Source organism: Colletotrichum gloeosporioides (assembly GCF_011800055.1).
Source record: "Colletotrichum gloeosporioides strain Lc1 chromosome Unknown consensus_17, whole genome shotgun sequence".
NCBI lineage: Eukaryota > Fungi > Ascomycota > Sordariomycetes > Glomerellales > Glomerellaceae > Colletotrichum > Colletotrichum gloeosporioides.
Window position 1 is genome coordinate 14,077 of NW_025544662.1, and position 11,843 is coordinate 25,919.

At 58.3% G+C, this 11,843-nt stretch overlaps 2 protein-coding genes across 2 annotated transcripts; both read right to left on the reverse strand.

The window, feature by feature from the left end:
* Window positions 1-1,350: 1,350 nt before the first annotated feature.
* Window positions 1,351-3,231, reverse strand: GCG54_00010882 (uncharacterized protein; the record flags this gene model as incomplete). Its single annotated transcript, XM_045410794.1, has 4 exons — window positions 1,351-2,071; window positions 2,101-2,672; window positions 2,733-2,840; window positions 3,058-3,231. 4 exons carry the CDS (start codon window positions 3,229-3,231, stop codon window positions 1,351-1,353), a joined length of 1,575 nt encoding a protein of 524 aa, XP_045267852.1.
* A 6,588-nt stretch (window positions 3,232-9,819) lies between these two features.
* GCG54_00010883 (Peptidyl-prolyl cis-trans isomerase-like 4) lies at window positions 9,820-11,364 on the reverse strand (the record flags this gene model as incomplete). Its single annotated transcript, XM_045410795.1, has 2 exons — window positions 9,820-11,209; window positions 11,285-11,364. The coding sequence occupies 2 exons, from the start codon at window positions 11,362-11,364 to the stop codon at window positions 9,820-9,822; spliced, it is 1,470 nt and encodes a 489-aa protein (XP_045267853.1).
* Between the last annotated feature and the right edge of the window lie 479 nt (window positions 11,365-11,843).

The following is an 11,843-nucleotide window of genomic DNA, read 5'->3' on the forward strand; positions in this document are numbered from 1 at the left end:
GGTGTAAGCCAATCAGAATAGCAGAGAGCAAAAGTCCAAGACATAAAAGTCAGAAGTGTAGCAGCAACTTTTTCCAGACCGCACCCGGTCCGGTGATGAATGAAAATCGATACGGTGGTTCCTTGCCTCTTGCAGATGTCGGACATCCCAATCGCGGTAAGAATAGACGCAATTGGTGACGGTGAAAGACGGATGGCGAGCCAAGAACGACAGGATTGGCGGCCCCCAAAGAAACGCCCACTGCCAAGATTCCAAAGATAGAGACAGTATGCGAGAAAGGAGCGACGGGTAGGTTGAATTGAAATGTCCAGAAAATGAACTCCTCCGTTCGCTTCGTGATCCAGGGCTTCAAGCAGAACAGCCATGCCAAAAAAGAGGGTGTTCAGGATTCCTTTGGGGAAACACGAAAAGAGGGGGAAACTCCAACAACACCGCCCCGCGGCGCACATTGTTGGCCGTCCCTTGCCTGGGACCAGAAGAGAGACGGGATGGAGGGCGGGAAGGGGACGGTACTGGGCGGGGGGCCTTTTGTCAAGGACCGCGGGCGTGCCGGGTCGGGTAGCCGCATGAGAGCAGTAAGCCCGGCTTGCATGCTGTGTGTTGGACGGCGTTGCAGTTCGTCGGCGCCAACCCCTTGTCTCAAACGCAACGGCCGCCGGCCCCCAGGGCCCCTTGCATGTCCATCCCGGCCCCGGAGCGTTGGGTTGGAAGTAACCCCCCTCACGACGCTCTTGGCTTGGAGATGCCCACTCGACAATGTACGAGAGGCAGGTACGCCACAAAGGACATGGTTTGTATGTCGTTGTCGTCATCCGGAACGTTACGTTTCTTGTAGATGAATAGGATGCGAGGCCTGCAGCGAGGCGCCGCCACTTCCTCTCTGCAACAGAATTGGAACCAACCGAGTTGTGAGTGTGCTAAAGTCCGAAGATGCAGAAGGAAGCTGCATGCATGGCTGACAACCGTAACGTTTCGGTAGACATGGGTTGGTCGAGCATGAAGGGAGAAAAGAAGTGCATCTTTCCAAACAACGCCACAGAAAACCCGTATTCTCAACTGGAGGGTCGGATAGGCTTTGACCGGTCCCATTATCGGAGACGCAATGCACCAGCCGCTGATGCCGGTGACGGTGACGGGGCTCTGGCCGGTAGGCGTCGGTGTGGGTGAAAGAACAAAAAAAAGACCAAACAAAGCAAAATGCAGAAAAGCTAGATTCAATAAACAGAGCAATGCAAGAATATACGGGTTGGCGGCGCAGAGGCGGGGGAGGGCCCTCCCCTGCCTTACTGGTTTGCGCAAAAATACGCCATCTCGAGTCCCAGACAGGCTCCGGCCGAAGCGGGTGGACTCTCAGGAAGCAGACAGGCTGCCGGCGGACCGGCGTCCCGAGGGGTGCTGCTGCTGCTGCTGATGCTGGTGGTGGTGCTCGCGGTGTCCGTAGTGCGGCTGCTGCTGCTGGTCGACGTCGTCCGAGAGGAGCGCGTACGCGCCGACGTGGTGGCGCGAGTGGCCCATGGGGGCGGCGTACATCGCGGAGCCGGGCGTCGGGACGGTGTACGTCTGCCCGTTGGCGAGCGAGCCGCCGCCGCCGCCGCCGGAGGAGCCCGAGGAGGCGGACGTCTCGCCGCTGCCGCGGCGGCCGGAGGAGCCTGTGGAGGAGGCGTCGGAGTACTTGTAGCTCAGCTCGGAGGCGGAGCCGTGGGTGCGCAGGGAGGTCTCGGACGGGGTGAAGATGGAGTCGGCGCTGCTTGTGGAGGACGGGTAGCCGGCCATGTCGGCGGCGGTGGCGTTGGAGAGACGGTGCTGTTGCTGCTGCTGGTGGTGGTGGTGGAGGTGTGTCATGGATGGGAGGGTGTGCGGCGCGGGCGGGTAGGCGGAGACCGGGGAGGCGTCGTAGCTCGTGGTGACCTCGGAGACGGCGCTGGTCGGGGAGGGGTTGTTGGAGGAGCCGCTGCCGGCGGACTTTGTCGAGGTCGCGTAGGAGGAGGAAGCCGCGGAGCCGTCGGTACGGTAGGCGAGGACGTTGGCTGTGGGCAGACGCGAGGGGTTCGGGAGCAGACGGTCCCCGCCGCTGGAGGTGTGAGGGAGGGAGGCGGCGACGTTGGAGAGGGAGAAGTTGGGCGCGTCGGCCGGGGAGACGCCGCCTGCTGCGGCGGGGCGGTNTTGGAGAGGGAGAAGTTGGGCGCGTCGGCCGGGGAGACGCCGCCTGCTGCGGCGGGGCGGTGGACAAGGGCCGCGCCGGAGGAGCTGTAGGCGTAGCCCGTTCCGTCCGTGTTGACGTACAGGTCCGCGTTTGAGGGGGCTTTGGCGGCGGTCATGCGGTAGAGATAGGAGGCGTCCTGGCTGTGGTACGGGTAGGACGGGTATCCCATGGCGCTGTAGTCGACGCCGGTGCCGTCGTCGGCGGGGTACGCGGCCGGGCTCGTCCAGCTCGCGGGCATGGAGGAATAGTACTTGCCGCTGGTGCCGTAGGAGGAGTAGCCCGCGCTGCTCGAGGGGTAGCCGCCGTGCTGCGGAGCGCGGGGCAGGCCGTCGTGCATCTCGGAGGCGTAGTGCGTCGGGGAGGCGGCGAGGGCGTGGCCTCCGACGGCTTGGTACGCTCGTGCGGCCTTGAGTTCGTAAGAGAAGCCCGGGTCTGACGGTTGGACCCAGGGTGCTTCTTGAGAGGCGACCTTGAAGGGGGAGTTAGTTGTGATGGGATGGAATGGTGATCGGGCGAAGAAGGGACTTACACGGAGGAAGTGGCAGGCGTCAATGCCCGCGGCCTTGCAATTCTGGCATGGCATTCCGTTGCCGGCGTCTCCGCTGCAGCGAATCTTGCGCTTCCGGCACCGGCCGCACTGTAGATCTGTCAGATCTTTCTTTTTCCCCATCCGGTGCGATGAAATATGCAAGCTCCCTTCTTTCTGTGTCTCCCAGCTCTAAGAAACCCAACTTCGGGATGCTTGCTTTTTGGGAAAGAAAGGGGAGAGGAAACTTTGGTCGAGTACATCAAGAAGCAAAAGACGAGTGAAAACCCCCTATCCCAGAGCTCAAAGGAATCGAACCAAGACTTACAGCAACGGCAATGCGCTTGCGGGGCGGGGTGTCGGTCTCGGGCTCTCGTTCAGTCATGGTCGATGTTCGCGCTTCGGAGGTGCTCGAGTATCGTTGCTGGCGGTCAGAGTAGACGTAAGGTGGCTCCAGGCGGCTATATCGTCTTCCGTCGGAGTAGCAGCTCGGGCTGACCATGGTGTCTTGAGGGGGCAGGTGAGATTCGGCAAGGCCTGCTCTATGGAAGCAAGCGGCTGTGGCAGAGCCGAGGGGCGTGGTTGGATGAGGATGAGGAGGGACAGGAGGTGGCCTGTTACAGGAAGCGAGAGGGATCTGGAGGCGGTGTTGCTGTTCGCCTTTTGCCTTATTCCCGCTTGTCGAAGGCTGGACTTTGTGTTGGATGTATGTCGTCGATGATGACGGAGGAAAAGTAGACGAATGAACGACAACTCCTCCTCGAAATGTTGTGAAAGCGTCTTGTTTCAGTAAAATGGGGGTGTTCGATGTTGTTCACACACACACATACACACACGCTTCCCAGTTCTGCGTCGAGGCTGAACCTGAGGGGGAGGGGAGGGCAAGGAAGAAGAAACAAGTTTCTGGGTGTGGGTGATGTTGATGTTTCTTCAACACGCCTCCTTGTCAGACGTGGATGTTTTAAAGAAAGAGGGCAGGCGGTGGTTGGTGTCAGCCTTTTCTGGTTCTTCAGTAGGTGGTGAAGAACTTTTGCTGATCTTATGTTTCACACGAAGGAAGCGTAAAGTAAAAAAACAAGAGGTAGATATGTTTGGGAGGGAATAAGATCAAGGAAAGTAAAAAGGGAAGAGAGGGAACTCAGGAAGGAGAAATCAAGAAGCAGCTGCAGCCGCGTTCGATGTTATACCTATCCCCAGGGTGGTCACGGACTCTCCCGCGCGGTCTTCTTTGAGTATTTTTTTGGTACTGCTGGGGGTGAGTGAGTGAGTGTTGGCTGGTGTTTGCATCTTCTCTCCGCACCCTCCTTCATCACATCAAATCTATGGCCCTATCTCGATACTCTCTCTCCGCCGAGAGAGAATATGACAAGACAGAGACCCTTGCGAAATTGCGACAAGTCACTGCGGTACTTTACCCTCGCCCCCCTCCCCCCATCACCCCTCTACCTCGTTCGTTCGACGGTCGTTGGGTGACCCCCCGTCTCCCGTATCCCCCCTCTGGCGCGCCCCCATATGGGTACCAGGAGCAACAATCCACGACAGGTGTCATTGGACGGGTTCAAGGTGCAAGCCTGGGTACGGCATTTGGGGGTGGTGTTGCCCCATGTAGACGCTGCGCAGCGCGCACAACAACGAGCCGGACGGACGTAGTGTAGAATAGAATTTTTTTCTTCTTGTGTGTGCCTCTTACAGCGAAACGTTGATAAGGTGGTACACAGCCCGGCAAGGTGCAGATTTGAGCAAGGCATCAGGGGGAAGGGAATACCACCACGCACACGCCCCCCAAGGCCGCGGCTGTTAACGGACGCCAAACAAGCATGTCGGTCCATGAGGAGAACGCAGGGCCAAGGTGAGCCTCTCGCTAACCCCCTCGTCACTGCAGACCTCTCAGCGTCGACTTACGTACGGTGACCCCTGCCTGGGGGCCCTGTAGAAAGAGACAAGAGCAAACGGGAAAGACATGGAGAGAAGGGTGGAGAGAGGAGAGGAGGGGAGGTCCGGGGCGGGCAGGGCAGGATTGGGAGAGGAGAGGCGAGCAGGGATCAGGGGTAGATCTGCAGCTGTAGGGCCAGCAGCGGGCGATCTGTACCGTATCTTGGATTGAAGGGTCTGGGGGTTCTGGGCCAATCTGGAACCCAGGAATCTTGCGTTGCGGCTATGTGTACTTGGGCGCAAGACGAAAGTGGTCTAAGACCTTTTTGAGACTTGTTATTTCTCAGCCGTACTTGGACTTGGGACGGCATCCAATGAGACGCTCCTCGATATTCGTGAGCCCTTGGGAGAAGAGACAGGCCAGGCAGGTAAAGACCCCGTCGTTTATCGCCACCATCGTCAGGGCAAATCCAATGGGCTTGCCGCTGGGGGCGAGACAACGGGCTGGCGAGAGGAGAGAAGGTGGAAAAAGAGAGGCCCATGGTTTGATTGTCCCCCACACGTCCACGGCTCGCTGAAGAACTGCCGGGTTTGGTTGTGGTAACAAACCGAACGGCGACATCGAACGCTCGGTGCAAGTCGTCCGACAGCGAGCTGGAGATGTATTGGCTCTAGAGGAGGCTTCCGCAATGAGGAGAAGAGCGTACATGTATCATGAAGCCAGCCTGGCTGCTGCTGGTTACTTCTGCAACTACTGCCCCCTTCCTCTCCCAACCACTTGATGTCACTGGCTCAACAATCGTCAGCAGAGGAGGATCACGGAATTGACGAAACACAGGTAAATGTCTGCTTTGAGAAATAACAACACCTGAAATGGGAAAAGCGCCCTTCCCAAATGACACCAGAGAAGGTGTGTTTCGACGGGCAAACAAGGAACAACGACTCGCGCGTCTCCCCCCAACGTCGTTCGGGCAAAACGGCGGTCTCGGTCCCACCTGGGCAAACCTCTGATTGTCCAACCCTCTCACGATGCGTCACTGAGGGCAAGCCGGCGTCCCCCATCAACGCGGCCATGTATCTGTGCGGAGAGGGGCGGGCAGCAAGGCGAAGTGAAGTGACACTCTGGATGTGATGTGATGCACGCCAGCCCAGGTGCTTCTGCTGCCGCTGCGCAGCGGACAGAGATAGAAGCCGCTGCTATTGCTGCTGCTGCTGCAAGAGCTGAAGGTTACGTGACGCAAGCCGTCGTCAATGGAATACGCTTGTGGTGGGTGTCGCTGTGTGGTGGTCCCTGTGTCACCTTGCGAAAGCAACAGCGGCAGACTCGCTTTTGCTTGCATTGTGGACAGGAAGAGCCGAGAGGAGTGCGAAGTCAAACCGACCACTCTCTCTCTGTCTCTGAAGAAAACGCAAGACAAGAGTGAAAGCATGGAGCATCAAGAGGTGTTAGCTTGGCTTGCTTGCTTTGCCCCTGCCACCCAGCTTGTGAAGTGACACCGCAAACCAATTGCTGAAGAAAGTGGTAATCCATTCGCTGCTGCTTGGGTGGGTTGGATGATGTGCAGATATTTTTGCTTTTTCCATGCTCCGTTCGTTCGCGCCGTTCGCCAAACATTCGGCGCCAACGCACGTACATATGTATGATGAACAAGATGCCCGGTCAAATTTTGGCAGAAAAACAAATTGACATCGAGAAAGTACCATGCTGGAACGGTCATCATCTGCATTGGCATCGACTAATCCGGGAAATGCACCTCTTCAATAGCTCTGCCAGCCGGCAGCTTCCGCGAGAAATCCGTTCAGACAAACTTGCAACAGCTGGCAGAAATATGTGAGGAAATCAATCTTACAGCCGGACAAGACCATGAGCACATACCAAAGTCCAGTCGCATCTAGAACGGCCAGGTTGGTATGGTCCTGATGTTTGTCGTTAGGCGATTGGACTGCATGAATGTGGCCGCCGTGAGGGCCGCTCAACCCTCACCTCATCAGAGGCCGCGGACACGGCCACTTGGCCCCAGGGGAAAGCTGCCAAACAGGTCCATCTCCGTCGCACCGTCATTCTCGAAGCAGGCTGTGGTTGTGGTGGTGCAGCGTCTTTTGGCTGCCGCCTCGCCCCCCCTCTCCGTCTGTATGCCCCCATTGATGTCGTTACTGCAACTCCAAATTCAGGCCCCGCACTCTGATGATCCAACTTGGCGCAACCGTTGGGCCTCCACGGGCGTTGGACTTCCGGACTGCTGTAGCGCGCAGCCTTGGGACGAACGAACAAAGCAACGAAACGAGAACCCTGGGGCGGGAGCAGCTCGATGCGCACACGACACGCGCGGGCGCGGGGGTTGAGCAACGGCGGGGACCAAGAATAGCAGCAAACGGGCAGCGGGCGGGCGGCTGAGGCACGTAGAAAAAAAGGTGTGTGTGGGTGGCTCCCGCTTCTGCGTTGCCGTTGAGGCGCGGCTAGGTCCACGTACATCCGTTGACAGCTTTTGCAAGGCTTCTTTTCCACAGTGTGTGTGTGTGTGTATGCATCTGCCGCCCGCTGCTGCTGCGTCCGCGAAGGAGGGACCCCACCCCAAGGGCGGTCAGTATCTTGGAGTGGAAGAACGGCGGCCACGGTGATGGCGGAGGGAGGGAGGAGGATGCAATGCTACCTCGTCCGATATCTCGTGCATTTGAATCAGGGGTAGACAAATGGTCCTGCAGGAGCTTTAAGTGAGTTGAGCCCTTCCACAGTGGCGTCGCGAAGGATTCACTTCCTTCTCCCAGGCTGAAGAACAAGGAGAAGACTTGGGATGACATGTCCATGCTCGAAGCCGACGGACCATGTTCATCCTCAGGGGAAACCCTAACGTCCGTAATGACAGCGCGCGTTTCTCAGGGGTGCTACGTACGGTCCGTGTAGAAGCTTCTCCACCATATGATCGAGCTGGCGAGCGACAAGGCCAGACAGAAGCCGTCCAAGCACAGTTGCCCGAGATGGACCGTCGTCGTCCAACGGAGTGCAAGGACGAGGGCGAGGTTGCAGGCCCTCTCTCGACCGAGACTCGTGGCTCCGCATGAGCTTATTGCTAGATTGCCCCAGCAGAGCGCGCGCGCGGCAGATGAGACAGCGTCCTCGCCTCGCTTCCATCATTATATTTTGAACCAGTAGGTATTACTGATGGACCCAGTCCTCATAAGAGTCTGCGCCGCAGTCCCAAGACACACACCGAAGCAAGACGCTCTCGCTGAGAGTGTGGCTCATGGAGGGCAGTTCGTATCGAAAGTCGACTGAGGAGTCTGCTGGCGGTGTGGTACAGCGTCAGGACTGATATCATGCACAATGGTGGCCCAGCAAGGTGAGGGCGTCCTGACGACGATCAGGCTGTTGCAAATGCAGATCCATTTCGCCTTGCTCCCCCTCCCTTTTCCCCTCTGCTTGAACCCCCATGCCCGGATATTTCCTTGCGTCGTGCCTGGCTTTCATGACGGGAAGGCAACTGGCAGTAACCCACATGGCTTCGACGGCCGGCTCTGTCAACGGAAATTTTGCCAGCCATCCTCGGGGTGCTGCATGGGGTGTCAATCGCAGCCAGAGCCGGCCCCGGTCTCTTCATGCAGGTATCCGTTGCAACGGCGCACAAGTCCCGTAAGCGATTGGGCCAACTCCCAGGAACACAATGTCATCTGACAACCCATAACGAGAGCGGCCATGCCCGGGGCAGATGGAAATAAGGCCGGTCCAGCGTGGGAGGAAGCAAAGAAAAAAGCCACCAGGCCAGGCACCAAAGAGGCGCAGAGTACGAGCCGATCCGGCTGCCTCCACTATCCGTTGGGCGATATGGAGCATAAGGTAAGGTCCAGGATCCAGGCCTTTGCATGTGTGCCCATATGCTTGGCCTTGATATGCTGCCAATGCTACCAACGAACACATCACTTTGTGGTTTCGTCCGCCAGACCGCCAGACCGCCAGACTGGAAAGGAAATCGATCGGCCTTCTCCGCCTGGCTGGAGCTTATCATCGCCCGACAAGTGAAGACCGGAAAGTAACACAGCTGACGAGCTTTGCCTCATGTCTCTTGCTGAGGGAAGCTGCCGTTACACAGGCACGTCGATGCCTGCCTGCCGGCCGGCCTGGGAAGAATTGCAGGTGTTCTGCAGAGAGACTCGACATGCTGTCACTTCCATCATCCTGTGCAACATTAGTGACTGGATGTTACGGGCTGCCTTGGTGGGGGAGGGAGGCTGCGAGACCTACTCGAGAGACCGCCATGTTGGCCGCTGCCGCCTTTGCCACGGGGTTGCAGTCGGCATCAAAGATAGATTCCCTCCACGATAAAAGGATCAGTCGTTGTCGGATGTAAGTGACGAAGGCCCTCGAGCTTAAGATATCAACCATCATCTCCCGAACAAACCTGGTCGTATGAACTCCCGAAATGCCCCCCCTCCATGTGGCCAGCTGAACTACGAGGCATTCAGAGACTCTTCTGACAGGTCGAAGCCGTTGTTACACGCATGCCCGGCCCTGCATGCGAGTTCCAGAGATGGGCTGTCCGTGGCCCATCGTCCGTCTAGATGCCGCCAAGGGGGACACACAAGAAGCACCTTGAAGATATGACAACTGACAGATGACAGCTACCACCTACCACCAAACGGCAGGCGGGCTAATGTAGCCTCCCTCCGCGGGCCACTCTGATGTGCACCGATCCCCACTTCCGCGGTTGACTTCCGAGCCGCTTACTTGCAGCTCATGCAAGTCGAAATGGGCGCCCCCCGGGGAGATATGTTTGTTAGTTTGCAACGGCGAAATACTGAGACATTACCTGTCCTGCTTCGAGCAGGTCATTCGCCATGTGCGACGTGAGAGAAAAACGCCCCACGGTCCTGATGGTGATGATTTCCTCTCTATCCCCAACTTCCAAACCCCCATCCCCCACACATCCGGACTCCTGGCCAACAAGAGATGTAACGCGATGCTTGCGTGCAGGTTGCCGTGGCCGCATCTCGACAGGTCAACGAGATTTTTCATGAAACACGAGCCTTACGCGGGCGGCAGTGGCAACGGCGGCGTCAATTCAAGTACTCTTTTTGAGGGGTGTCTACATCTGGTGGTCGACCGTGCTGGCTGTGAGCTGGGCAACGGCGACTGGGTATTCTGCTCTGCTCTGCTGGTGTGATTTTGTTGTTGTCGTGGACGGAAAAGGAAGGGAAGGATGCCAGAACCATGTCTGCAGTGCTGCTATCTTCGTCTGTCTCCGCCTCGATCCCTGCCTCGATTCCGGTTATCATAATCTCTGCGGTCTCTGTGGTCTCTGCGACCCGAGTCCCGATCGTCGCGCCGCCGGTCGTGGTCATCGTACCGTCGTCCGGCGTTCCGATCGTCGGATCGGTATCGATCTCTATCTCCTCTCCTGTCCCTGTCCCTGTCTCTGGGTCGTCCGGGGCTCCGACTCCTCCTGCGTTCCCTGTCCGACCTGGCGTGATCTCTGCCCTGCTCCTGCTGTCCCTTGGGCTCAGGTTGGCGGTTGCTGTCACGCTCGGCACGGCCCTTCATCTCCTCATCCCCATACACGAGATCGTAGTTGTCGCCGTCCCTCTCGTACACGTCGCGGTATTGCCTGCGCTTCTCGAGCTCGTCGACGCCTCCCCATCCGCCCCTGGAGGCGTTCTTCTTGCGCTTGCTGTTCGTGTCGTCTCTCCAGACCTGGCTCAGCTTGCTCACACTCTGTGAGAAGTCCACGTGGATACGGCGGTCGTCAATCAGCACGTCCTGCATCTTGAAGTACGCAGCTTCGCAAGAGGCCTTGTCGGCGTACTCGATAAAGGCATACTGAAGACTGTCGCCCGTCTTGGCATCGCGGATGACCTCGCAGCTGAGGATCTTGCCAAACCGGCCAAAGATGAGCTCCAGATCGGCATCCGTGGTGACCGGGTTCAGCTTGCAAACGAACAGGACGTTCTCGGGAGGGGCGACCTCGGCAAACGGCAAATCACCCATCATTTCCAGAGTGAGTGCCTGAGCCCGTGCCTCCCTCTCCCTCCGCCGTTTTTCAACGGCCTCCTCGTCCATGTCGTCGTCCTCATGCAGGGCAGCCTCGTCCGCGATGCGCACAGTCTCAAGCTGTGCCTTGCTCGGGGGCGGCGAGCCGCTGGGCTCCCGCAGCTCCGGTGGGTCGGGGTACGGGTCGTCGAGAACGATGGTGTGCTTGATGCGGATGTCGATGAGCGGGTGTCCTTTGTCATCCACGATGGCCTCGTTGATCTTCTCCAGCACGTCGAACCCCTCGACGACCTTGCCAAAGACGGCAGCCTTGCCGTCCAGGTAGTCCGTCTCGTCGCCGAGCGTGACGATGAACTGCGACGCTGCGACGCGCGTGTCCGGGTCCGAGTCGAGGGGCGCGGTGGCCATGCTCACGGTGCCGCGCTCGAGGTGCTTGAGCTTCGGGTGGAAGAAGGCGGGGAACATCTTCTTTTTGCTGTCGCCCGACAGCAGGCCCCATATCGAGGTGCCGCCATCGGACTCCTTCGACAGCGGGCCGAGGGGGTCGCCGGTCTGGAAGGAGAAGTTCTTCTGGACCGAGTGGATCGGCGAGAAGTTGTAGTACTTTACTTTGCAGAGCTTCAGGAAACTGTCGCGCTTTGTGGTTAGCTGAGCAAGAGCTTGGTAGCGGCCCACAAGGGGGATAGCGATGGTATCAACTTACTTTTCGCACAGCTTCGGCGCGTAGTCGACCAGCAGGTCAATGACAATGTCACCGGAGCTCGTCTCCAAGAGGACCGACATGGCGGCGGTCGGTTTGGTGCGCTGCTTCAGAAGGCTAGGCTGACGTCGCAATTGTCGCTCTCGTCACTTTTGTCCTCTTCCTTATCGGTGCTATCGTCGCGATGACAGCCGTTGCCGGTTGCCTCGTCGTCGTCGTCGAAGTCGTCGTGGTGGTGGACGGAGCTTCCCGAAACTTTTTTTCCCTTTGCGCCGCGATCTGATCAACAGAGACCCCAACCAGATCAAAAGTTCCGCTTTGTCGAAAAACACGAGATTCCAAGCTTCGAAGCTTTCGCCGATCTGGACGCAGCTACGTAAGCAGAGCGCAAGTGGCGTTTCGGGCGCGGGGGCGTGCGTGCGTGGTATCGTGTGTCGTCGATTGTTTGCAGTCAAGGTGGGAAGCAAGCAAACAATGACGGCCAAATCCACGAGGCAACGGGCCCACGAAGGTCGAGCTGCGAGACAGTGTCTCGTCACATAGTGCCGCTTATGCTATGCAC